This window comes from Chinchilla lanigera, unplaced genomic scaffold (assembly GCF_000276665.1).
Source record: "Chinchilla lanigera isolate Chin_1 unplaced genomic scaffold, ChiLan1.0 scaffold00072, whole genome shotgun sequence".
In the NCBI taxonomy this organism is placed as follows: domain Eukaryota; kingdom Metazoa; phylum Chordata; class Mammalia; order Rodentia; family Chinchillidae; genus Chinchilla; species Chinchilla lanigera.
The window spans coordinates 5,247,049-5,274,469 of NW_004955473.1; the positions used below are offsets into that span (position 1 = coordinate 5,247,049).

Sequence of the window (27,421 nt, forward strand, 5' to 3'; positions counted from 1 at the left end):
AGTATCGAGCAGGATGTGAGCCCAGGTGGCTAACGGCAGGCAGGCCAGCCAGACTGCGGCTGGAGAAAACTCTTCTCACCCCAACAGTGGGCTCAGAGAATGAGGAGGGAGCTACGGGCAAGTTAGGAGAGTCTACCTGGTTCTAGACGGCAAAGGAGCTAGACTGCAGGCCCATTTGTCCCTACCGCCTCTCAACCACGGGCTGTGTGGCCTGGGGCAGGGCTCACCTCCTGTCTGAAGTTCAGTTTTCCTGTCTGTAAAATGGCTAAACCAGACTGCCACAGAGGCGCAGGGCCATCCAAGCACATGGGAGGGTTTAACAGCATTGTCTGTAGCTGCAATTTCAAAAGTTAAAGGGGCTCCTGGAATGCTGGGGAGGTCTGGGGTAGTGACCGTGTGCATTTGCTTAGGCTGTTCCTCAATCTCTTATAGGGCCACTTTCCCTTCTACCCCATAGCCAAGTTCCTGCACCTAAATGCCCTATGCTGCCCCTTGGCATAGAGTGGACTCAGGGTTTGGGAGCGATGGGCTCACACATGGGTGCATGCTCCTGGTTGGTCTCCAGCTGCAGGGCTACTCTGCCTCGACTGGTCTGTTCTCTCTAGGCCGAGACTGGCATTGCGCAACTAGAGGATGTAGCCATCCTTGCTTCCCCTCCCTCTACAGGTACATCGGGCAACTTGGAAGGAGCCGGTCCTTTCAGCCTCAGGGGATGTAGCCAGGAGACCACTATATATATATATATATATATTTTTTTTTTTTTTTGGTTTTTTTCCGGTACCGGGAACCGAACTCACGACCTTGTGCTTGCCAGGCAGGCGCTTTGCCGCTGAGCTGAATCCCCAGCCCCGCCAGGAGACCACTATAGAATTGGGGGCTGGGGGTGGTGGCCAGAGGCAGCCTAAATTGCATGGAAGACCCAAGAGCCCTGACCCAGTGTGAGTGGGAAGAGCTCTGGAGCTCTCCAGCAGGTGGTGACGGGGAGGGCTCTCCTTGGGTCATGGAGCTCCTGGAGGTAGAAGCGTTGCCCTTTTGGTCTTTTATTTGTGCAGAGGCACAGCAGCTGTGCTTACAAGAGGAGAGGACTGGCCGGCTCTGCTATTCCAGGCCTAGGGTTGGGAGTCCAGCGTCAGGCCTACAGATCCTGGGGAGGGGATGTGCTGCTTGGGGCCTGGTCTGGAGCAAGCGGAGGGCAATGGCTTCCAGTTGTGGGCTGGCAGGGGCTTTCAGGGCATGATGCATGGTTCAGGCAGAGGGGAGCTGAGTGAGTGAGTCTTACGTCCAGGTGGAGTGTCAGCAGGGAATCGGGAGCCTCTAGCTACTCCAGCTGAGAATGGCAAGAGTAGAAGCTACCAGCACAGAGACCAAGGAGGCTGTGTGTGGAGCCCCGGCAGACAGGGGCTCTGTGTGTCGCTGCAGCCACTCGAACTCCTCCAACAACTGGCGTTGCTGCAGCTCTGGGCCTATCTTCTCTCGGATGGCCTGGTAGTATTGATTCAGGTATTGGAGCTGCAAAGGGAAGAAGGTTTGAGCTGAGCATTAGGAGGTAAGGGCTTGGTGTCAGTCTCTTCTGTGAGGTATTCCGACTGTCAGCCTTGGTCCCAGGGACCCGCCAGTATCAGGCCTCAGGTATTCTCTGGGCTTTCAGAAGCAGCTCCCCGTAGTGGCTGCTTAATGTTGTGGTGATCTCCAGGGAGGGTGGGGTGGGTGGATTTCAGGCTCATGAGTGAGAATAAACAAGGCTGGCAGCCCCATTTTACAAAAGAGGAGACTGAGGCCCAGAGAGGAGAAGGAAGGGATTGCTTAGTTCTAAGACTTACAGTGGCAGAGCTCAGAGGCCTAGTCTGACTTCTCCAGTATTCATTACCTTACATTGGGTGGGTTGGTCTGTTTGGGCATTTCTAAAATTTTGGGGCCTCTGGTGATCTGGGGAGGTACAACCCAGTGTGTGCCTACAGGGTCGCCAGTGTAGAGCCTCCTGGGTGTGGCAAGGGTAGAGGGTCTTGGAGTAGGGGCAGTAGAAGCAGGACAGGCCTAGGTTGGGGAGAAGGCTGTCATCACAAGCTCAAGGGCAGGCAGTGCTGCGGAGCACTCACCTGGTCAGGAGAGAGTAGGCTGACATCGATGAGGTTCCGGTCATAGGGCACAAAGGACACCACTTCAAAGGTCAGGTAGGTCCCTGGGTACTGAGAGCCCACAGGGAAAGTGACAAAGGGGGAGGAAGAGGAGCTCAGTGAAAGGGAGGGAGGGAGCACTTCTCCCAGAAGCCACGGCCACATGGAACTTGTCTACCCTGGACACGCGACCTGGGCCTGAGCCTTCCAGAGTCCCTTCCCTTGGCCAGTCCTCTTGTCTACCACTCGACATCCCAGCTTGGAGCTCCCCTCCTGTGCCTGCCATTGTGACTTAGGTCTGGTCTGCGCTTCTCAGAGTGTGTGCATTAATGCCTGGGAGCTCATGAAGTATGTAGAATCCAGGGCGGACCTCCCAGACCTAGTGAAAGCAGAATCTCTAGGGCAGGGCTGGCAACCCACATTTAAATAACATAAAAGGAAGTTATTAGAATTTTTTGTTCATCTTTTTTTTTCTTTTTTCAGTGCTCGGGACTGAACCCAGGGCTGAGTACTGAGTACATCCCAAGCCCCTTTTAATTAATTAATTAATTAATTATTTTTTGGTGATAAGGTCTTGCTATGTATTTTAGGCTGGTCTTGAAGTCACTGTATAGTCCAGGCTGGCTTTGAATTTACAGCAATCCTCTTGCCTCACCTCCCTGAGTGCTGGAAATACAGGTGTATGTTACCATGCCCCATTTATTTTATTTTATTTATGGTCCTTAGGACTGAACCCTAGTCCTTAGCACTCAGCTACACTCCCAGCCTACGTTTATTTTGAGATAGGTTTTGCTAAGTCACTAAGTTGCCCAATGTGGGCTTGAATTTGCCATCCTCCTGCCTCAGCCTCCCAACTAGCTGGAGCTATGTATCTATTTACTGATTCATCTATCTAATAGAGACAAGTAAAATAAAGAGGAAAAATCCCATAATTTTCATCTCCCAGAGAGTCCTGCGTGTATGTGCTTAGGAAATTTAAGCTACACAAAAATGTACAATGAAAATGGAAAGTCCCCACTGCCCATTTTCCTTCCTGAAAACATTTTAGGCGTATATAACATATGTATCTGTATATATTTTTTAAATTCACGCAAAATGGATCTTACCGTACACATTTCTTTGTATCTTTCTCTTTCCCTTACCTAATAGTAAATCCAAGAGAGCTCTCCATATTAGTTAGAACAAGAAAAGCATCATCATCATCACTATCTTCATCACCGTCATGGTCATTTTGGTGCTGGGGATCAAACCCAGAACCCTGTGCATGTTAGCCAAGTGCTCTATCACTAAACTACATCCCTAGCCCTACTTCATCTTTTAAAAAGCCACATAAGAGTCCATAGTGTGGAGGTACACTGTGATTTATGTAACCATTATGGATTTTTATACTGTTTCCAATTTTTTATTATTATCTTCAGTGCTACAAATCAATATCACTGTGTAAACATCTTGATGAACTTTTGAGACTGTCTAGAGGGTACAGACCTCATGCAGGGATTGCTGAGGCAAAAGGCACAGGAATTTCAATAGATATTTTGATAGATTTTGTTAAATTTCTCCCAGAAAGTTTGTGCCAGTTTATACTTTTTCTAACAATGTATGAGAAATGTTCATTTCACTACATACTTACCAACACCAGATATCAAAGCCTTTATTTTTTGCCAATCTGATAGTGAAATATAGTATTCTGTTGGTATCTTGATTTATATTCCTTGAAATATGAAGTTGAGTGTTTTTTTACATGTGTGCACCATTTGCAATGATTTTAGTGAGTTGCCTCTTTGTAGCCTTTGCTCATTTTTTGCCTTGCCCATTTTTTTAAATTAAAAAAATTAATTTTATTTATTTATTTTTGAGACAGGGTTTCATTATATAGTTCAGGCCAGCCTTGAACTCACTGCATAGCCCGGTCTGGCCTCAAACTTGTGATCCTCTTGCCCCAGCTTCCCAAGGGCTGGGTATACAGGCATGTACCTTGTTTTGCCTATGTAAAAGCACATGTTAAAATTAAAGAATGTCACCCTTTTTGCCACATGTGCTGTATTTATCATAGATATTTTGATTTTGTTTATGGTACTATTTCCATATAGATATTTTCTACTAAATTAAGTCAGTTATCAATCTTTTCCTTCATAGCTTCTGGGTTTTGAATAAAAAGTCTCCTTTCCACCTTGGTATTAAAGAAATTGTTGTAAGCTTTCTTCTAGGTGTTTTATGGTTTCATTGTTCACCTTAAAACTTTGATCATTACAAGATTTTATTTGGATGTAATGGTTGTATTATTCAGTTTACTCACTACCCAAATGATTAGCCATTGGTTCTCCTTACCTATTTACTGAATAATTACTATACCTGTTTTGAAACATCAGCCTTATTAGAAACTAAATCCCCATGTCATTTATGGGAACCAGAGGGTTTATTTCTGGACTAACTATTCAGTTCCATTGTTCTATTTTGTCTCTGGTGTCATCCTGTTTTAGTTACAGTAGCTTGTGTTCAAATCTGATATTCCCACATTGCTCTTCATTTTAAGAAGTTTCTTAGCTATCTAGCTGTCTTTGCATGTTTATTTGTACAAATAAACTTTACTATCATTTTGTGAAGTTCCAAAAGTATCTGGTTAAAATTGAAATTGAGGTTGTCTTGAATTTATAGATTAATTTAGGGAGAAATGACATCTTCATAATATTGGGACTTCTTTCTAGAGAATACCACTTACTTAAATCTTTTTTATGTCCCTTAGTAGAGAATTTCTCCAGGTAAGTCTTTTAAAGTTTATATCTAGGTATTTCATCCTGTGGGGTACTATAATAGCAAATCTTTATTTCTAACAGGCTCCTCTGGCGAATATTATGTGCGCTGAGAACCAAATGATTTAGGGCAGGGATATGGATTCACTTGGTTTGGAGCAAGGCCTGGCATTGACATTTAGAAAACAAGCTTTCCGATGATTCTAACCTGCAGTTTGAGAAGCTGATTTATGGAATTCCTATGGCACTAAGGAAGACTCCAAATGAAGTGTGCTCCCATGCACACTAAAATGGCCCTTTCCTTTGGTCTCCCTCACCAACCCCCCCTACAACCCGAAGTGCCTGCCACACCATCCGCACCTCCAGCCCAGCTTAGTGTCACTTTACCTTGGTCTTTGCTTCCACCACAAGGGCCACATCTTCAATACGGATCCCAAATTCTCCATCCTGATAGTAGCCAGGTTCTGGGAGACACAGAGATACTAACAGCTTTAAGCAGAGCGTACACATGCCCAGGCGTTCTACACCAATCAACAAGGAGCTGGAGGGCCAGGCTACCTTGCTGCTTTCTGGCCACTGGCTCTGGCAGCCCCATAACTTGTTATACGCTCACTGGGTAAGCAGAGGTAACTGTGTAGCCTCTGCTCTCCCCCAGGCATGACTCTTCCTCCCTTGTACCACAGCAGGGAAGACTGAAGAGCCCACTGGGATTCTGGAGGCATTGCCTTCTTCCTGTGGGTAAGAGTAGGAACGGGAGCTGGGAAGCGAGGAGGTGAAGCAGTGGAACCCAGGGCTGGCTCTGTACTTGTGCTTGGAATACTCTCTGAAGGTAAGCAGCACACCTACGACTGCAGTGCCCAGCGAGCCTGGCTCTGGGATGGGGTAGTGTGGTGGAGGGGCTCAAGAGCCATACCGATGGAAGTGAACATGCCTTTGGCCATGGCAATGTTGTTGCTCTGGAATCCCACTGGCCCTGGAAAGGAAGATATAGGCATAGTGTCAGCTCTCCTGTCCTCACTAGCTTGGAACAAGCAGGTTCTGGGAAAGTCCAGTTAACTGGGGGCATCCTACTACTTGTCCACCACATCACTGTCTACCTGGAGCTGGCATACATCAGACCGGATTTTATTTCTCTGGGCTCTATACCAGTCAGCCACTAGACCTTTGTCCTCTCTCTGGTGCCCTTCTGTATACCAACAGGAAGCAGGATTGGCCAGCTCCTGGCACTGCTCATTTACTCTGTGGAGCATGCCCTCCCACCAGCTGAGTAACCTTGGATGACTCATCGCATCTCTGTGGATCTTGGTAATTCCCATACCTGTGAAATGCTCTCTTTCAGAGGGGAGTGTACTTAAGGAGGGACTCTGGGGTGGGGGCGGAGTCCTTACACTCATGCACACATAGGAAGTTGCCGATGCCGTGGCCTGTTCCATGGCCATAATTGAGCCCAACATCCCACAAGGCTTTGCGGGCAAAAGCTTCCACCACACGCCCTGGGAGGGAAAAGAGATCACTCTTGGTTAGTTGGCTGGATCCCAGATTGCCCACTTTGCCTTTTCCTGTTCAACCACCAAGGTGGGACCAGAGGAGGGAGAGTCCTGAGAGGCAGGAAAGTCTGCAATGACACAGTGAGGTTGGGTTGGGATGGACAGCAGCTCATGGATGAAGTCAGCCCAGATCCTCATTATCTGCAGCACACTGTACATTGCACCCATTACCTGGACTGATGACAATGGAACTGAATTTTTCCCTGGGTCAAGGCTTAGCACTTTGATACCTACTTCCTCCAAGAGTCTTCCTATGACTGTTGGAGCCCACACTGATCTCCTCTATCCCTGAGCAACAATAATGGATTAGGAGGCAGGAGATCTGAGTTCCCGGCCCCATTCTCCCACTAAGAGATCTGCCTAGGTCTTTGTGACCTTAGGTAATCCTTTTCTGTCTCTAGGCTAGCTTTTCTCACCTACATGGGGGTGGGATGATGATATAATCCCTGCTCCAGCAGCCTCCCGGGGTGGCGGTCTGAGTCTCATGACATCAGGGTCTGGGGTTCTAGGTCTAGCCTGGTCTCTGACACCCACCTGATGTAGCAGCAGGAAAGATGAGTCTGGACAGATCAATGTTTCCCATCAACACGCGGGTATATGCCTCCTAACGAGAGAGGAAGGAATGGTGTGGAGGGGCCGGGAGCTCCTGGCTGCATGGCCTGGGGGCATGCAGGTGTGGGTGCCCAGGCGGTGGTGCCTACGGCGGGGTTTAGGGAGATATGTCCTCATGCGCAGTCACCCAGGTTCCGGATGATGGCCAAAGGCGGCCGAGGGGGATATCCCCAAAGCTGGGTGTTGGTCCCTGCGGTTTCCTTTGCCTGGTCCACAGGGGTCATTCTAATGTGCTTAGGACACGCTTGTAGAAGGTGGTGACTGCAGAGGGTGTCAGGCACATTTCCTGGGCTGGAATCTTGCCTTGGCCACTCCCTTTTCTCAAACTCTGAGACCTAGGGATAATAACTTTCACCTCTTTATTGCCTCAGTTCTACCTCTTTGAGCCTCTTCTGCAATGGGGTGATAACAGTACCTAGCTCCTAAGGTGGTCAAGAGGAGGAATGGATCAATAATAAATGTAATGTAGTAAATAAATCCTTAAGTAAATATTAGCACTCTAATCGCTGTGCTTCTGATGAGCTCTGTCTCTATCTCTCTCTGTCTTTCTCTCTCTCTCTGTGTTACGGATGGAACTCAGAGCCTCACACATGCTAGACAAGTGCTCTACCACGGAGACACACTCCCAGCCCAACCTTTAGTTTCCTTAAGACCTGAAACTTAGGTTGGGCCTGGTCAGTTGGCAGGCCAGCCTTCCTCTGTCAGGGCTGAGGGTGGCCTCTTCTGGTCACTACCAGTGCCCATGCTGTCAGTCTTCACCATGTGTCCACACAGACTTGTCACCTGCTGCCCAGCAGCCTGAAGGCAGTAGGTCCAGACAGCACTTCCTCTCTCTGTTTCCAGCATGTCAGACTCACAGTGTGTTGCTCAATACAGGAATACAGCTCTCTGCTCCACCCCTAGCGGCCCCTTAGGCAAAAAGACACACCCCAGCCTCTGCCCTAGCTGACCAGCCCTTGAGGCTTCCTGAACCCCTCCAGATCTTTTCCATGCTGAGACTTTGCTTGTGCAGCATTCCTCCACTTGGGATGCCCTTCTTCCGCCTTTCTGCCAAGCACAAGGCAGGTCACACAGCACGGAAGAAACATCTGGGCAATAATGCACCAAAATGGGAGGAGGATAAGCTTGCACTGGGGCCTTCTTATTGCTCCGAAATCTCTGAGGCTGACCCGCAGAGCACTCTGAGTTTCCTGGAACTAAGTTGTTGGGCAAACTACTGAACCTCTCTGGGCTTCTGTTTCATCCTATCTGTCAAATGAAAGGGCTCTTGGTGGAGCGAGAGCTTGGGGCCCTCTCGGGAGGGTGCACAAGGGAGTGCTGGGCGTGGGGCTTACCTTTTGGAAGGCAGAGGGGGTACCCCAGTGGACTGTTCTGGTGATGTCTGTGGTTCCGTCCCTGGGGAAAGGGGAAACCGATATGTCTGGCCCTGCTGACTGCTTGGGAACAGGCAGAAGGTTGGGACCATGGCTTCCTGTGTGTCCTCCACTGAGATCCCAGCGACAGGGCTGGGATCAGGCCAAAGGGAGGTGAGAGGAAGGTAGTTATCCTCCTTGACATCACACCTTCAGCAGCCATACCCGAGAGGGCTCTGCAGAACTCTGAAGTTCCAAGTCACTATGCTCTCCGACAATCTCGATTCCTCACACACACATCTTCCCTTTTGGTTATTTTGTAGCTCTAGTGTCTGTGGGTCAGGCTGGCTCTAAAATCAAGGCTCCTTCCAGGCTTCCTGGTAGGCAGCAGGGATTATCTCCTTTTTATAGAGGAGACTGAGTTTCTGAAACTACCACAACACTCCCATATTCACACAATTATTTACCATTTGGAGGATGCTTCTTCAGCTCCCTGGGCAGGATGGTGGAGCAGGGCTCATCATCCGCATTTCACAAATGAGGCAACTAAAGCCTTGAGGCTGGGAGACCCTGGGCCTTGCTGAAGCCGCTCAGAGCAAGCACTGACTCTCCACACTCCCTGTGAACGTGGATCTGATCCAGGGATTTTCTCAGGGTCCCAGCGAGGTGAAGCCAGAAGCCAGAGGTCTGACCCCCAACCTCGAGCTGCAGTGGGATGGTGCCTGTGATTCCCTCCCAGGGTAAGGGGGGAGGGGAGAAATGTCCTATGGTCCAGGGGCTCCTCCTCAGGAGTAGGTCATGGGGCGTGGTGAACTTCTTCAGAAGGAGAGAAGAGGAAGTGAGGTGACCATTTCCCCAGCCTCACCCTACTCTGAGCATGGCCCAAGCCCACACGCCCCAACAACTTCACTTCCCTTTGCACATCAGCCATCTCAAATACACACGGCACCGCGCTGGTTACTAGCAAAGGCTGCTGAGCTCACACCTGCCACACTGGCTCCCGAGAGCTGCACTGAGAACATGCAAAGAGCCTCTGTCGTGGCATCTTCCCTATATGCCCGGGAAAGCAGCTGGGAAGCCATGTGAAACTACTCCTTGCTCCGTCCTCAGTTCAGCACATCCCTCAGCCTACTTGCTTCCTAGATGAGAATGGAACAGCTTTGGGGTCAGGTCAGTTAGATCGGGTCTGATGTGAAAGAACAGTCGCATGCTTGGAAGGATTAGCATTGGCCTAATCTGCGTGGCTGTCTTGTCTGAGTGTCCCGCTGTGCACTGCACAAGGAACATATACATATCTAAAGGCTTGCTTTTCTTAGTTGCCCCACCCCCACTTGACATGGTCATCTCACCTGAACCGTTGGGGAGACAGGGGCTCAGGAGTACGTGTGGTGCTGGCGGTGTGGGGGCTGTGTGAGACTATGGGGGTGTGTTTGTGCATCCAGGCAGGGCTGTGCAATAATGTGTGGACTTAAAAAAGTATTTTAATGAGCAAGTCTTTTCCTTATTCTCACAGAGGTGCTGCATGGATACCCTCACCATTTGGGCCTCTGTGTGCTTCCCACTGCGCACTGACCTCCCAAGTTAAAAATGAGAAGGATGCTCAGGGTCCATTCAATGCAGGTTTCTCCAGGTTCAGGTGAACCCATGGGCCAGGAAAGGGAAGCTTTGCCCACCTCAGGATCTCTGAGCTGAGCTAGCCAGGTGGGTGGGGAGTACATTACCAGTATTGCCCTCCAGAATCCACCAGGTACATCTCATCTGAGGACAGTTTGCGGTTCAACTCCTTGGTCGGGCTGAGAAGGAGAGACAATGCTGAGAGGGGAGCAGCCTGACCTTGCGCTGGGCTGGGAGGGTGTCCCTGAGTGACAGCAGAGGAAAGCTTAACCCTGGGGGCTGAGCTTGCAAGCTCGGTACTCTGGGGAAGTCATTGTCTCCCAAAGAGTCCAAACGGCAGCTGCTACTGTGCGCAGCACACTTCAGATTATCCTGCATTTGGCCAAGCAAGGCCTTGGTCTCCAAAGAAGGGATAAGGGAAGGAACCCAGAACGTGGCAGCTAGGAGAGTCATAGAGATCACCCAGTCTAGTACTTCCTTTTACACAAGGAGAAGCGCGCCTACATAGGCAAAGGAGCTTGCACAAGGCCACCCAGGAGAGCAGGGAGGAGCTGGGCCTGGACCTGGATCCTCCATCCTGTGCTCTTTCTCTAACTTCCTGCTGCCAGCAGATCAGAGGGCCTCAGGAAGCCAGGGCACAGGAAGGGAGGAGACCCTGAGGGTGGGGCTGGAGAGGCAGAGTGGGGAGGGGTAAGGATTAGCTACCCTGCCACCCTCTAGCTCTGCTGGGGAGGAGGGGCTGGAGCAGGGCAGCCGAGGGCTTGGGAGAGACCAGGAGACACCAGGGGTGGGAGTTCCAGGCTATGTCAGGCCATCCCTTGGAGGGGCATCCACCTTCTTGCTGCTATGCTCATGCTAGGCTGAGGCATCTGGTCAGTGTGCTTCCCCCGCATTTCATGAGGCAGGGCGCCGTGGCTTGTTTTCTGTGGGGCTGCTATCTGGCTAGTCTGCATCCTGGGCCACCACGGCTTGTTCAGGCTGAGTGAACAGCCCTCTCTCCATGACTGCTCATGAAGTTTAAGGGTTACCTTACATAAAGAACTCACAGAAAGCCGAAGAAAAGCATCTGATAGCATCCATGTCTGCCCTCCACACCCCTCAGATCCAAGTGTTCACAAAGTCCCAGTGTCTTGGGGAGAAGCTGCTCAGGCCTTTCCATTTCAAGGAGGCTCCTTGAAACCAAGCTCCACCCCACCTCTCACACCGCCGAGGGCCTTGAACCTTAAGCGTGGGCTCAAGGCCCACAGCATTCCCTCCCCTCCCCCAACCCTTTGCGCCCATTAGAAGTCCCCACGCGGAGCCCCAGCAAATTCATTCTCCTGAAGTACCTGTAGTGGGCGAGGGCAGCATTCAGGCCACTAGCAGAGATGGTCTCGAAACTGGGTCCAGAAAAGAAGTCTTCTTTTCTGGAGAGTGCCAGACAAGTAACGGTCGGTGAATGTGCTCAGGGACTAGGCTGTGCCCTGATATCTCACCAGGTCCAATGAAGGTCGCGACTGTCTCTACTGCAGCCCAACTCCATTTCGCACCCCGGCCCACCTCCTGCTTCCATCTCCTCAACCCTGTCCTGTCACTTACAGAGAACTCAAGATCGGAGGATAGACTTTACACCTCCATCTCCGTTTTACAGACTGCAGTAGAAGAGAGCTAGCTTCCTGTATCTGAAATCTACCTGAGCCCAGGCCGGTGTCATACGCCTCAAACCTACAGTGTGAGAGCACCTTGGGAGCCCTACTCCCTTCCGGCAATTTTCAAGTGGTCCAGTGTAGCCTGGCCAGGACCAGCTTCTCCCAGGCATGGCAAGCCTGGGTCTGAAGCAGACACTAGGGGGTGCTGTTGGGTTGTCCCCACTTTCAGCTTTCTGCTGGGCTGGGGAATGTCATTCAACATCCCCTTGCCAGCTCCCAGACCACCCAAGAACCTGTTACTCTGACTTCAAATGGGGAGGAGGATCATCCTGATCCCCACCTAGGAGAATAATGACCCCTCCCTGCCCTTGCCCTCAGACAGAACGAGAGTCCATCCTTCACCCTCGTAACTGGTCCACGAACTCTGCCCCTGAGAACTCGTCCACTGTGCCTTTGGGCACGTTCTTCTCCAGCCAGACCAAGTACCGGATCACAGCCACAGCGTCCCGCACCTGCGGCAGGGGTGGGCGGGGAGTCAGGAGAAGCGGGCTGAGGTACGGTCAGAGTGTCAGCCACAGATCCCCATGGCTGCTCTGGGATTTGGAGCGTTAAAAACAACAGGATCTGACTGGCTATTTGATATCAAAGGATTCTCATTAATGTTTATATCTGATCACAGTGTGCTCATGTTTTGAAAAGCATTTTTATCTTTAGAGATATTTCCTGAAGTGTTGACAGCAGAAATGATATGATATCTGGGTTTTATTCTAAAATAAGCCAGCAGCAGTGGAGGTCGTGCGTGGGGTGTTCCGCGGGGTTACAGAGGAAACCCAACTGGCCGTGAGTTGATGAGCGCTGGTGAGTGCTCAAGTTGGGCGATGGGGACACAAGGGTCGTTACGCTGTTTTCTCTACCATAGTCTATGTTGAAAAGCTTCCCTAAGAAAAGGTGTTTTATTTGTGAAATGTTTTAGCCTTTTTATTTGTTTATTATTTTTTTAGACAGGGTCTCATTAAATAGTTGAGGCTGGCCTTGAAGTCATTATGTAGTCCAGGCTGGCCTCAAACTCATGACAATCTTCCTGCTTCAGCCTTTCGAGTGCTGGGATTATAGGTGTGTGCCACCTTGCCCAGCCCTATTTTATTCTGATTTTAACAAGAAAATTCCACACACAAAAAAGAAGGTGAACCATTCTCTTGCCAGGGTGAGGAAATCATTGCAACTAACACTTAGGATGCTCCAGGCAGTGCTCAAAGCACTGTGTGTGTGTGTGTGTGTGTGTGTGTGTGTGTGTGTGTGTGAGAGAGAGAGAGAGAGAGAGAGAGAGAGAGAGAGAGAGAGAGAGGAGAGATGTTTGAAAAAATGAAAGCTTATCTATTTTTTAATTTTGTTGTCTTTTTGAGACAGGGTTTCATTATGCAGCTCAGGCTGGCCTTGAACTCACTTCGTAGCCCAGGCTGGCTTTGAACTTGCAGTAATCCTCCTGACTCAGCCTCCTGAGTGATGGGATCCCCCATTCAAAAAATGAAAGTTTAAAGTTTAAAAAATTATTACAGTAAAAGACACATTGCCATTAATCCCCTCAATATGGTGCTTCTCACTTTGAACACATTTTCCCCATAATTCTTGCTACTTTCTGAAGTAGTTTTGGAAGTCCTCTTTCATAAGTGTCTTGAGTTATGCTTCTGTAGTCTCGATGTCTTGAATTGATTTAAAACTTTTTAACTTTCATGGTTATTTTGACTTTGGGGAAGACCCAGAAGTCATACAGTGCCAGATCCAGTGAATTAGGTCGATAAGGACACACAGTGATGACATTATGAGCCTGCCTTTCTGTTGGATGGCCCTTGGCAGTAGCACCCACATCTTGATCAAACCTCGTAACACACTCACAGTGGAGGACTTCCAGAACTGCTTCAGAAAGTGCCATGACAATGGAATAAGTATATTCAAAGCAAGGGAAATTTATGGCAATGTGTCTTTTACTGTAATACATTTTTAAAATGTAAACATTCATAGTGTATTTTGATCAACCTGTGTAATGTTTATGTATAGCTTTCATTGAATTGTCACAATAATTATATGCTGTAAGATTACTATTTTGATCCCTCTTACCTTACTAATGAAGTAGCTGAGGCCTATAAAAGTGATTGCCCAGGGTTACCCAGCTAGGAAGCAGGTGACACCGAGGTTTGAACTTAGACCCTTTACCTTCTAGGCCTGCATTTTAAACCACTATACTATACTGGGTGTGAGTGGCCAAGGGGCTGGGGGCTGCCCAGGAGTTTGGTGTCTACTCCTTTGTTTCAGTGAGGTTCTCTTTAGCCCTAGAAGGCTTTGGAAAGCTCTAGAAGCTTTTCTTCTCTGACCCATCAGACCAGGAGCTCCCAAGAGGCCATGTCTGCCTGCACATGGACTTACATGGCTGGCCTTGAGGAGGGCCTGCTCCTTGCTGTTCTTCACCGCCTTGGTTATCATCACTGGGGAGTAGGTATCCGCCACAAGTTTCTCCTGTTGGGAATGAGGGGGAAGAGGAGGGTGGGAGCACCCTCTAGGGCACAGTAGTGCTGTCCAGGACTGTTGGGAAGTCCTAGCGGAGGTGAGACTTGCTGCTCCCCATTGTGGCAATGCCTCTCCTCTTGTGCTCTCTGGCTATATGTCTTCCCTAGTTTTCAGGGCCTATTTTAACCTTCCCATCTGCCCTCTTTCCTTCCCTCTCTCCCTTCTGGCAGGCTTCCTTGATTAACACTGCCCAGCTAGGCAGCTTAGTGACATGAGCACTCTGGAATGGCTCAGATCCTAGCCTGGGTCAGGTGACAGACTGTTCGGACAGTGTGAATTTCCTGTCCAGATTACAGACAGCGCCCACCCTGTGCCAGCCACTGGGCTTGACGTGTCCCATCTCCTTTAAATCCCAGAGCAACTCCTATGGGGCGGGACTCTTGTCATTTTCTACGCAGTGAAACAGAGACCTAGTTGGCTAAGCTACTTGCCCAAGGTCACTGCATGGCCAGTTAGGAGCAGAGCCGAGATTCAGTGTCAGGTTCTGCTGACCAGGCTGCATTCTCTCTAGCCTCCTCAACAACTGTATGAGCTTTCTGTGGACAAACATACCTACTTCTTCCTCTTCTACCTCTTCCCAGAGAGGCCTAGGAGGGAACACACTGCACCTCTGTCCACTGACGAGCAGACTGAACGGTTGAGCAGGGGTCAGTACTTGGCATGAGCTAGGGCACTGCAAACCCACCTTGGGTATCACTTCATACAGCCCATACATGGTGTATTGGGTCCCAATCCAGACCCGCACGTCTCCTGAGACATAGGCCTGGACGCTGTCACGGACTTGGCTGTAGTCCTCAAGTTGTACACACATGGGCCCCGTGCAGCCAGAGTTCAGGTACTGCAGGGTCTCAGGACTAAAACGACTCTTGTTTGCAAACAGCCTGGGTAGGGAGGGAAGACCGGGAGGGTCCTGAGTGTCTGCTAAGGACAGCACAAAGAACCAGAGGCACACACAGTTTCTTTGTTCCTGAAGGTCAGAAGAAGCCAGCATAGGGAGCCAAGCACCCAAATTTGAGATTTCTTGGGAGCAGAGGTCAAGGGGTTAGGAAAAGCCAACAGATGGTTTCCTAGAGGATCTTGCTAGGGCAGGTGCCGAGCTCGTGGGCAGCGTGAAGACTATATACTGGGGTGGGGTCAGTGGTGGGAAAACGAGAGTGTGGAAGTCAGAGGAAGCTCATGACAGAAGCCGAGGAAAGGCGGTACCTGATGGAAGAGTCCGTGAGCAGTGTATAGGAATAGAAGAAGGGGTTATAGGAGATGTCACTGCTGCGAAGGTTGAAGAGCCCTGGAAAGAGAATCGGTGGGGACTGTATGAGGCTGATCTGCCTGGGAGAAAGCATTTCTGCCCCACTGTTTGCGTTGGCCCCAAATGATTGCCAGCATGTGCCGCTGCGTGTCTCTCAATCTTTGTGTGGACGTCGTTGAGATGTGGAGGAGCACTATAAAATTCTCCCTCTAGAAAAATGTGGATACCTACAGTGAGCACGCACTTTCAGTGGGTCCCCAGGATGTCTGTGGCCCAGCCGTAGGGCCTGGGCAAGAAGCTCTGAGACATGTTGGGACCAAGTAGGGTTGTCCTGGTGTTGAAGTCGGGGGAGTGAATGTCCTGGGATCGTGGCCAGGCTTGTGGGAGGTGTTGCTAGTCCTTTTCTCTTTAAGGAAGCAGATGTACTCTGCTGCAGTGGCTAGCCCACTCCTCTGGTGGCCTGTGGGCTGGCCCTGGCTTGCTGGGGGTAGGGGGCGGGTTTCCTTATTCTGTAGGGATGAGCTGCTGCTCCCTTACCCCTTTCGGTTCCCCGAGGCCATGGTTACTGTGGCTCGCAACAATGGGTGTGTGCGTGGTTGTTTGTGGGAAGAGCTCTGTGCTGCTGGGCCAAGGAGGTTTGGGGAGGGGATGGCACCCACCCACGTGCACAAATCCACACTCACAGGCCGTCTCATCAAGCGCCGTCAGAAGGACAGCAGTCGGGGCCTTTCTATGCTCCTTCATCTGGCTTCGGATGTTGGATACTTTCTCCTGCCAAGTGCTCCCTAGAAGCAAAGGAACCCAAAGACATTGTAAGTGACATACCTTACCTTTGGCACTTGCTTCCCTTAAGGTAATGCCTTTTCATTCCTTAAGAAGCACTAGAAACCTTCCTTCAAACAAACCTATGTGGTCATTAATGACATGGGTTCTGGACCCAGACTGGGCTTGAATCTTAGCTTTGCTATTACTGGCTGGGTGATTTTGGGCAAATTACTTGCCCCCTCTGTGTTTCATTTTGTGCAGCTATAAAATGAGGATGGGATATAATAATAGTTTTGAACCTCAACAGGGTTGCTATGAGGATCAAATGAGGATTTGTAAAGCATATAGAAAGGTGCTGTGGTATATAATAAGTCTGGTATAGCTTTCTCACTCTTAAATAAGTATGCACAAAGAGATCAGGAGAGTGGCCCTAGTTGAAGGGCAAAGGGAGAGGGCCGTGACCATGTTCAACTGTTCCCTGCACTAACCCCATTAAGCCACAGGTATTAGGCTAACTAAGCACTTCATGTACATTGTTTTAAGTCTCACTTAGCCCCATTTTAGAGATAAGGAAACTGAGCCTTTAGAGAGACAAAGTGACTTGTCTAGAGTTTCATAGCTACATGGGGTGGAGCTTGGATTTGAACCCAGGTCTGTCTGGCTATATGGCTCAAACTACTAATCTGTGCAGACACTGTACTGCCTTGACAGCATTGTCAGTCTCCAAACCTGTCCCACTCGGTGTCCCAGCGTAGTCCTCTCTAGGACGCTTGTATCTAGGGTTTTAGTTTGTATCATCTATCCCTGCCCCGGTAAGACATATAGTCTACTGTCCATTCCCAGCAGTTGGGAAGCTAAGGCAAGGGCATCACAAATTTGAGTTTCACCTGGCTAACTTAGTGCGACCCTGTCTCAAAATAAAACACACAAGGACTGAGGATGTAGCTCATGGTGAAGGCCCTGTTTAAATTCCCAGTACTGAAAACAGTCTGCCTTTAGGCAACACTAGGGAGTGTTTTGGGGGCAAAATATCATAAGCATTAGGAAGCATTACTTGGGCTCAGATACAGCATAAATTATAACTTAATGCCATTAAAAACTGTATGCAAACAGGTAAAACCATTCAACAAGAACCAAAACTTTGGGTATGATAAACTTTTTTAGGTTTATTTTATTGTTGTAAAATAGACATCACATAAAATTTAGCGCTTTACAGTACACAGTTCAGTTGGCTTTAAGTGACGTTCACAATGTTGTGCAACCATCACTGCTATCGGTAGAACGTTTTCATCATCCCTGAAGGAAACCTTGTACCCATTAAGCACTCACTCCCCATTCCCCCTTCTTTCCAGGCCCAGGAAACCACTAATCTATTTTCAGTCTCTATGGATTTGGCAACGCTGGCTGGTTCATATAAATGGAATCGTATAATATGTGGCTTTCTCTGACTGGCTTCTTAGAATTATGTTTTTAAGATTCATGAACATGACACATTTTTGAGAAAACAAAAGAAACCAAGTTGAAATGGTCTGATGCATACAGCTACCTTTGAGTAGTTAACTTTTCATGCTCTTTCCTTTGTCCCTGCCCCTCTACCCTTCCTTTGAAACCTACAACCTAAAAGTTTTCTTGTCAAAGCTTCTTTAAGCTGAACTCTGTCCTTTGGCCTCCAACGCTTGGTTCTGGCTCCAGATAGCTTTTCCTTGAAGACTAGCAGCCTGTGATGCCTTGCCATCCCTTCACTTGTGGGAAGTGACAAAACCCATATGACTCTGTCCCAAGCCCTGATAGATTTTTCCTTTTTATCCCTGCAGCTTCCTGCCATGTTTGTGACTTTCTTTATCTCAATAAAATGAGTTTATTTATGATCAGTCTTGGATTGAAAGTTTCTTTAAAAACTGTCAAGATGCAGAAGAAAGATTCTGCAAGTTAGATTGGAACACATGAAAAGAATTGGACACAATTTTCACTACTTTCATCATAGCTACAGTTTTGAAATTTTCTTCCTAGTTTTTGACTCCTTTCTGAACTAGAAACATAGATAGACCCACATGTGGAAAGGGGTCTCTCAGATTGCCCAGTGTGACTGGGAATCCAAATCTATTGGCTCTCTCAGAATTCCCAGAAGTAGGGGTGGTTGGTAGCCAAGATGCTGATTCATAATAAGTAACCTAGCCCAGTCAGGACTTTAGTTATCACTTACAAGAATCAGAGTGCATACTGATCTTTTATGAGGAAAGATTTAGACGGTATTAGAATTTTCTAGGTCAGTTAACTTTCCTCTGTGGTCCAGCTAAAACCTGAACCCTCATTTGTGCCACAGACTGACCCTGCACTTATTTACTTCCTCTGTCTACCCCAGTCATCTCACAAATCTAAATATCTCATCACAGGAGGGTCATCACTGAAAGGGATGAATGATTCAACATGAACCAGCCTCCACTATCAGACAAGCAAAGCACGTCATGTGTTTTCTCTCTTCAGAGGGTTCTGTCCCGTCTTTCTCTGATTCTCCTGTTTTCTCCCCTGCCTCTGCCTTTTGCTTTAAATCCTGACACTCTTTATTCCACAAGTTTCTAAATATGGTCTGGGGACCTTTGGACTAAGACTCTCTGTGGACAGAGGGTCCAAAAATGTGCCTTTTAACCAAGCATGTCAGGCAACTTTGGTCTTTGCTAAGCTTTGCAAACCATTGCTTTGGGACCTCCAGTGGTGCGTTTTCAGTCAAAGGAGCAGCAGTGGGGGCCCATGGTAGTGGGGACCTGTGTTGGTACAAGTTGGAAAGGAGAGAGGTTGCTGAATCACCTGTGAATGCCTGTTCCAGGGCATAAATGGGTTCACTTGGCACCGAGGGCCTCTCTGAGCCCCACACCAGGTCTACAAGGTTGGTTGTGATGGACACCAGCTGTAGATTGGAGCCCTGGAGGTTTGTGTCATAATTGTTCCAGGAGCCTGTGGAGACAGGAAGGAGTCATTTGCCCCTTGCTTGTTTACATCTCAGGAAAACCTGTGGCTCAAATAAAGTTAGTCTCGTTCCCAATTGCCCCAGTCCCACCTCTAGCTCCAGTGGCTCCGAGCCTGTCCCAGCAATCTGGACCTTCTGTAATGTGCGCCCCACCGTGGGGCTGTGCCTCTCCTCTTTCTGCTTTCCAAGCTGAGATACCCTGAGTCTGCCTCAATGGTGTCCACCAACAGTTGGCTGGTCTTGCCTTTGTAAGTGTCAATGGCTGGGGGTAGTCCCTATTTTGGGTACTATTTTCACCAAGATTCCATGCTATGGTTCAAGGGAATGGTGATGTTCAGGTCACTGGGCAGGCTAGCAAAGAAGTCAGTTCAGAAGTAGGAGCCTGTCAGTGCATATTCATGAGGATTCTACCTCTGAGGTCATGGGCAGGCTGGATATCTGGGGCATGGAGCTCGGCAAGCTATAGTCCCTACCAACTCCTTTGATCCTCTAAGGTACTTTCTAGAAGAGGACTTCCCAGTCATTCTGAGTACTATCCCTGAGTAGTTTCAGGACACAGATGATGGTTCAAATGCAAGGACATCTGGGTCTATTCGTGTAAGAGATATTAATGATCCCTTGTCTTCTATGTTGGCTTTCTGCATTTACTACTTTTAAAAAAAATTGTATTCATCCCTATAACATTTTTTTTTATTGTTATCAGGAATCGAACTCAGGACCTTACACTTGCCAGGAAGGTGCTGTGGTACTGAGCTATATCCCTGGCCCTCCTTTAGCATTTCTAACTTATACAATCCATGAATATATCTTTGTTTTAAAATATTCTGCAACCATGTCTTCAAAACACTTTGAGCTTTATGGTCACATTGCCCTTCCTTCTTTTTTTCTTTTTTTTTGGTACCAGGAATTGAACTCACGACCTTGCGCTTGCCAGGGGGTGCTGTGCCACTGAGCTAAATCCCTAGCCCCTTGCCCTTCCTTCTAAAAGAGTGTTTTTTCACCTCCTAGGGAAACCGAGCCACCCGTGCTGCTGAGGACAAATCCATGGAACTGAAGGAAGAACATACCAAAAGAGACGAGGAAGGGGTCGAAGCCCACACGCCCTCCAGCAGGAATCTCAGCTAGGAGCCAGGTGACAATAGGACTGATACCAACTGAAAGACATGAGGAAATTCAGAGGTCACCCGCAGGGCCAGCCTTAGGCCCTCCAGCCGGGATTCTGTCTGTGACAGTCCTACCACATATGTCTTTGATGGGGACAAACCCATGTGGCTGTCTACCTTCTTTATGGAGATCCCAGTTGCAGTCCATCTCCCGTTCTGCCTGAGTCCAGTAGCGGCTGTCAGTCCAGACAGCTGCTTTCGCCATGGTCACTACTGCAGTACCTGGGGCACAACAGGGAGACTTGCAGGTGAGGTGGAGGTGAAGGTGAAGGTGAGGATTATGGCTTTAGATGGTAGATGTGTGATACAGTGTGGGCTCTGAGAATGTCACAAGGTATCGCTAGAAAGAGTTTGTCTCCTCCACTGGAAGGCAGTGAGGCAGGAAGTGTGAAGGAGGGTCTGGCAGAAGAAGTGTCCCAAGGCAGGCATCTCTGCTTTGGGTTGAGGGCCTCTTCAGGGGGTCATCAGAACTTTTGGCAGGAGACTGGGTCTGTTTTGGCCAGCCTTGAGGAACTCATGCTGCATGTAGGTGCTCTCAGGAAAGATGAGATTTAGTGTTAAGATTTGGTGGCTGATGGGCACACTAAGCCAGAGGCTTAGGTGAGGATTGGTAGGGAAGACAAATCCAGCAACATTGGCAAAGAAATAAGGCTTATGATAGGCAAGGCAGGACAGCTCGAGGCTCAGGAAAGCATGTTAGAGGATCAACAAAGGCAGCTTAGATTGCATTCAATGGGCTAGGATCAGATGTCCCTTCAGAAACTGGGACAGCATTATGGGTCTCTGTGTTTGTGTCTCTTTCCACCATGTAAAGTGATCTTGTCTATAAAAAGACCTGCAAGTAAAACTTTAGCCCCAAATGAGCCAACATGTGAAGGGAAGAACGGGTCCATAAGTAGCAACTATCTCAGAAATGGAGCCCGGGGAGTACTGGACTCGGCCTGGCTGTAGAAGAGGCAGTGAGCATGGCGAGGAAGCCAGGAGGGCCATCTGCTTCCTTTCTCCACAGAAAGGTGGCCACTGTGCTTTGAAGGATGTATCTTGGGGAACCTGTCTTCAGGGTGGCAGAAGAGTGGGTGGCAGGGAGAAAGGAAGGGGATTCTGGGTCCTAGGTCCTGAGGTCCTTGGCTGCGAAGGAGCTAGCTATGCCAAGTCTGCTGATGTACCAACAGAAGCAACGAGGGGAGGTAATGGCTGTCACCTGCAGTCCCTGTGAAGCCTGTCATCCATGCCCGCCTCTCGTCCTGTTTTCCGATGTATTCATTCTAGGAAATCAACAACAGCATAATTATTAGCTTTCTTTAGTCAGACACCGTAAAGAAGGGCCCTAACCACATCCCAGTTTTTTCTTTCTGGTCAGCTGCAACCAGTCCCAAATGGCTAAGCATCCCGGGCACCTCTTCCAGGAAGCTTTCTATAGGTGCCCCAGCCCTCTGTCTCCCCCACCTTTGAACAACTGTAGCTCTTGGGGTCTCAACCCCACTGTCCAACAATGGACTCAGGGTTTCACTGGATTATTCTGTAAAGGAGTTTTGCCACCCTGATCAGAATGTGAATTGTGTGTATCTAGGGTCCTGACACCTGCTTCTGCCCTCCAGATAGCTCCTCTCCCTCTCTGTTCGCCTGCTGTACACCGGGCACATCATAAATCGCTTCTGGGTATTGTGCCAGTCGGACCTCTGTACCCATGGATTCCACATCTGCAGCTTCACCTCCTCACAGGCCCAAATAGTTTTTTAAAAATTGTGATTGTACTGAATATGTACAGACTTTTCCCCTTATCATTATTCCTTAAATAACACAGTATGACATCCATTTGCCTTGTATTAGGTTTATACATAATCTTGAGATGTAAAGTATATGGAAGAGTGTGCATAGATTATATATCTATAATAATGCAGATATCTATAATAATATATAATATAATGCTGGATCATGTCATTGCTCCGTCTGTGGGAGGGCCTGGGCTGGGAGGGAGCTTCAGGTCCTTCCAATCCAATTCCCAGTCTCCATTCTAACCTCCTAGGGCAGGGATGCCTTAACTATTCCTTCTGGATCTGCCACCTGGGAATTGGTCGGAATTGATTCTCAAGTTGTTTTATAGTTTCATTTCTTGAGGTCAAGGAGTTTTGGCTATGTCTTCCCTCCTGTGTAAAGTAAAGGAATATGTTCTTTCAGTTTTCCTAAAACTACTGTCTGCAAGCTCTCCACTTACCTCTTGGCCTGTCAGATCTTTTCTTTGCCTTCACCTTTGGAGTCTTAACAAAGTGTCCTGTTTGTGCTTGTGCACATAGGCCAACTCCGGCGCAGAGGCAATGGCAAGGCAGCGAGGAGCAGTCCCTTACCTGGTGGGCATCCGTGTCCGGGATGATGTAGGCAGAGAGATTCCAGGCCTCCATCTGCTGGCGGAGGGCTAAGAGCCTCACTGTGGTATTGACCACAGTGACTGGAAGGTGCTAGCAGATGACAGGAAGACACCCAAATACATACACTGCTTAGAGAAAATGTCACCTCCACCCCTCTCCAGCCATCACCACCGAAGCCTTTAGAGGAGCCTCCAGCATTTCTTGAGGCAGGGCTGGGGGTGGTTAGTCCTGAGTGGGATGTGGGGGCAGGAGATGTTCCTCCCAAGCCTAGATTCAGATGTCTGTGCTGAGCTGAGATGGAAGTGCAGAGCTTGGGGAAAGACTCCTTGTGACAGTAATGGCACTGTAGTCTGGGAAGCGGGTGTGGGTGAGAACTGCAGGGCCTGAGCTTAGGCACTGGCCCAGGCCAGCGGGACAGCCCCCAGTGTGGGTACCTTGGGGTTAGAGTTGCTAGATTCAGCAAATAAAGATGTAGGACACCCACCCAGCTACATTTGACTTTCGGATGAACAGTGAATAATGTTTTAATGTAAGTGTGTCGCCTGTACTATTTGGGGCAACTTCGACTGAAATATTGTCTGTCATCTGAAATTCAAATGTAACTGAGTGTCCTGTATTTTATCTGGCAACCCTATCTTGGGTGCTTTTTCAGGTTGTTTCTCACTGGTCCCAAATGGCAGAGGACAGTGAACGAGCACTCCTGTCAGTGTAAGGCATGGCTTGGAAAGATCCCCTCCAAGCCTGATGCATCTTCAAAGGCCAGTTTAGGGGCTGGGGATTTAGCTCAGCGGCAAAGCGCCTGCCTGGCAAGCGCAAGGTCATGAGTTCAGTTCCCGGTACCAGAGAAAAACCAAAAACAAACAAACAAACTAAAAAAACAAAGGCCAGTTTATCTTTCAAATGAAAACCATGTTTTTTGTTTGTTTTCTACTAAAGGGTCTATCCAGGGTTATTTTAATATAAAAGCAATGTGCTTGCCCACCCATCTGCCTAACTAAATAGTATGATAAAGTCGACCCCACATGTAGATGCACTGTGCTTATCCTGTGGCTCAGGGTGCTCACATGTCTGCTCACCGCCTCATACTTCGGGGCCACCCCTGCCTGGAGAAGATCTTTAAGCCCCACTCTAGCTCACCGTCCCTCTGGTCTCCAGCTGGGAAGCTGACCACCTGATTCCCTCTGGCTCCAAACTGCCTGGCCTTCTGCTCTTCATAGCCTAGAGGCCTCCCTCTTTTGCGCTTCCGTTGGCTCTTCTGGCCCACTGACTTCCTCCCTCCTCTTTTCTGTGCTTCCCTTTTTGCCGTTCTTCTAGAATTTTTCTTTCTTCACAGCCTCTGCCTAGCTTCCGCTGAGCCTCACCCAAAGACCAGCTGGAAGATGCCCCTCCCTCTTTGTTACTTCTCCCTCCTTCTCTTCCCTTTGGGGGCGGGTGTTTCCCAGGCCCTAAGGGGGAAATAGAGAGCTGAAGTAGTGAGTAAGGGACACGACAGGGGTCCGGGTCTGTTAGAGAGCTCTACAGCTGCCAGACCGGATTGATGCATGTTAATAAGAAATAGAAGCCCCAGAACAAGGAATCAGGAGAAAGCCTATAGGCGGAGAGGCTAGCAACTGAGTCAGTAGGGGGATGGAGGGGACGAGGGTCGGGCCACGCGTGAGGGCAGACCCTGGCGTGGTGATCCCAAGGCCTCACCTGAGGATTGGCTGAACAGTTTCTCACATCTTCTCTTCCAAGGTCCCCTGGCTTTGGGTGGCACCAGACACAAGCTAGGAAAAAAATTCAGGATTATTTGGAGACCAGAGAGACCTCAGAGAGCAGGGATAGCCTCCAGCCTCCTCCCCCACTCCACCCTTTGGAACACACCAACTCTACTTGAGGTTAAAAATAATCTCATTTTATAGGAAATCAGGCTGAATTGGATGGCACCCTGGGTCACAATCAAAGACACTAGTTTCATCGACAAACGATTGCCACTTTTGGATGGGTTTAGTGTTCGTTACATCAATTTTTCTTCTAATCTAATTGGGTCTTTTCAGGGTCTAGTGAAGTGGAAAAGTTGTGTGTAAATTAAATTTTTGTAATCAAATTTTCTTTGAAATGCTCTAGAGGATCTCACTAAATAATCACCTTCCTTTTAGCCTCCTAAAAAATCTAATTCTTTGTATTGGGTTTACTTAAACTCAAGGCCCACTTGTACTGTTTTTATAATCCAAATCTCTGCTTATTGTTGCAGGCACATTCTAAATCTATAAACAGTACTCCTAGTCGAACATCGTGGCCTGATGGAGAAAGACGATTAGCATTTTAAAGAGCCCCTAGTAGGTGCCAGATATTCAAGTCAGCAATGGGTATGTCTACAGCACTGTCATGTGCTGCATATTGCTGTTCTGGTCAGCGAAGGGCTGTAGATGTGACAATGGACCTGAAAGATTATATCATGATCTCATAGCCATCTTAGTTTCTGTAAGTCACTCAGTGATGTTTACGCAGCAACAAAATTTCCTAATGGCACATTTTGCAGAACATGTCCCCATCATTAAGCAATGCACAGTTGTATCTCATTTGATACTTGGAATAACCCCATGTGCATATTATTGTTCTTTTTCTACAGAGGAGGAAGCCAAAGCCCAAATAGTTTTGGTAACTTGCCCAAGTTTTGTCACAATGAGTCAGTGGTCAAATGGCGATTTGAACCCAAGTCACTGGAATACAAAACAAGAGTGTGGCTGGGGGTGTGGCTCAGTGGTAGAGCTCTTATTTGTCTAGCCTGTACGAGGCCCTGGGTTGAGTTCTCAGCACTGCCAACCAAACAAAAGCTGGGGGTTAACCTTTCCATCCTCTCAGTGTCAACCTTGGAAGGTAGGCCTGGAAGGGGCTGGGATGCCTTAGAAGGGATAGAGTACAGGGAGACCTAGTTTTCAATTTGGACTTTGCCCCAAATTTGGTGTGATCCTAGGAGAGTGACCCAATATTCATTGAGCAAATGTTTCCTAAGGGCCTACTCTATGTCATGCACTGGGCTTTGCTCTCCAGCTTTGAGCCTCTGTAAAAGAGAGGGCTGCATTACAGTCCTTGCCTGCCCTGAAGGTCCAGTAATCTCTAGTAGTCTTTCTCTCCACTCTGTGTATTTTAGGCTGGAATTCCCTAGAGAGACATGGAGGCCAAAGTATTGAGAGACTGTATTTTTACCTCCGAGGTGAGATAGAAGGAGGGTGGCTGGGACTAACACCATGGACGCCCTGCCTGGCTGTTAGTCTCATAAACTCAAGCGTGAGATGAAACTGACACTATTAAGTTAAGAAAATAAACATCTATTTATACAGGAACAGATCTCTCGCAAGATGGTGGCACTAAGATGCCAATCTGAGAATCAGAACCCAGCTAATGCATATCCTTCTGTTTTTTTTTTTTTTTTGGTTTGGTTTTTCTCCGGTATCGGGAACCGAACTCACGACCTTGCGCTTGCCAGGCAGGCGCTTTGCCGCTGAGCTAAATCCCCAGCCCCAATGCATATCCTTCTGGACACAAGGATCTGCTGTTCTCTGAGGCTGTTCTCCTAGAGCAGGCTTTGCAGCCGAATCACTCTGTGGTGCCAGCACAGGGCCCAGCGCTGGGGAGTACTTGAATTGGATGTTGAGTAGGGTCCTGCTGACAGGGAGCGAAGGGAAGACAGGCCTCCCTAAAGCCAGGATGAGGGAGAGGAGCTGAACTGTGCACCTAGTTGAGGACAAACAGGGCACTGTGTGGGTGACAAAGAAGCTCCTTGACGGAACTTCAGATAGGCTCCTCTGAGATTTTTTCTTGACAAGGCCTCAACCTTGGCCTTTTGTGTCTATGCCGTCCTTGCCAGGCCTGCATTGCCCCCTCTTGACAAGAATCCTGTCAATTGAGCTTGGAGAGAACCCTTGATATCTGATTAGATTTCTCATGGCCATTCTTGATCACCCTGGCTTGCCTTCAGCAAGAATCCTGGGAAGTCAGATCAGCAAGAATCCCACTACCCTTGGTGACTCCTCTGGGAGACTCCTACTAACTTTCCGTGCACTGACCCCCAACTCTGCTCACTGGCTATAAATCCCCAGTGGTCTTTGCTATCTCCCCTGCTGCGTGGTGCCCATTGCAATAGTCTTCAATAAAGTCTTCCTTACCTCCGAACCAGTGTCATAATAATCCTGTCACTGGTAGTGAGGAGTGGGAAGGTGCAAAACTAGGTTTGACCTAAGCCACAAGGACCCTGAAGACTGACCCTGATGGAGCCTCTTCCTCGAGACAGACAGGGCCACCAAGAGACAGAGACAACCTGGGCCCCAGCCCTCACTCCAACCCTTCCTGAGCCCAGAGGGGACAGGCTGGAGCTGCTCTCCAAGAGAGGCCGGGATGCACCTACCATAGAGGAGGACAAGCCAGGGGCAGCAACCCCAGTGAGCCCGGGCCATGGGGTCTCCAGATGCCAGCGCTGAGAGAGTCGCAGGGCTGGTTGAGAGGGCAGGGCTGTTCCTCTTGTCTCGTCTTCCAGGCCTTTTCTGGGCAGCGGCAGACAGAGATGGGGCTGGCAATGGGGAGGATGTGTCCGGCTGTTGGGTGGAGAGTTCTCCTCTGGTCCTTTGTTTCAGAAGTTTCTGGGAGCCACGGTGGGCAGAGGAACCTTGGGCTGTCTCCGGCAACCTGTGCAGGCTCCTTGTAGCTTGGCATGCGCTATGAGCCTGCCCCGGGCAGAGTCCAAAGGTCTCTGAGACA

General features: G+C 48.8%; 1 protein-coding gene across 1 annotated transcript; it reads right to left on the bottom strand.

Annotated features, from left to right (window-relative positions):
- Positions 1-1,016: 1,016 nt before the first annotated feature.
- Xpnpep2 (X-prolyl aminopeptidase (aminopeptidase P) 2, membrane-bound) lies at positions 1,017-27,421 on the bottom strand. Its single transcript, XM_005401259.2, has 21 exons — positions 27,072-27,421; positions 24,377-24,450; positions 22,664-22,774; positions 21,520-21,583; positions 20,436-20,540; positions 20,223-20,309; positions 18,996-19,142; positions 16,109-16,210; positions 15,383-15,464; positions 14,865-15,060; positions 14,039-14,128; positions 12,020-12,129; positions 11,318-11,395; positions 10,097-10,168; positions 8,358-8,418; positions 6,946-7,015; positions 6,253-6,357; positions 5,778-5,837; positions 5,252-5,328; positions 2,097-2,186; positions 1,017-1,509 (listed from the first exon to the last, which is right to left on the bottom strand). The coding sequence occupies exons 1-21, from the start codon at positions 27,118-27,120 to the stop codon at positions 1,315-1,317; spliced, it is 2,025 nt and encodes a 674-aa protein (XP_005401316.1). The 5' UTR covers positions 27,121-27,421; the 3' UTR covers positions 1,017-1,314.

Bases quoted from the DNA above. Each gene is read 5' to 3' on its own strand.
- Xpnpep2 (XM_005401259.2), bottom strand. From the start codon at position 27,120: ATGGCCCGGGCTCACTGGGGTTGCTGCCCCTGGCTTGTCCTCCTCTAT. The intron at 22,775-24,376 runs GTGAGGCCTTGG...GTCATCTGCTAG, and splicing joins ACTGTTCAGCCAATCCTCAG to CACCTTCCAGTCACTGTGGT. The intron at 11,396-12,019 runs GTGAAGGATGGA...GGCACTCTCCAG, and splicing joins TTCGTGGACCAGTTACGAGG to AAAAGAAGACTTCTTTTCTG.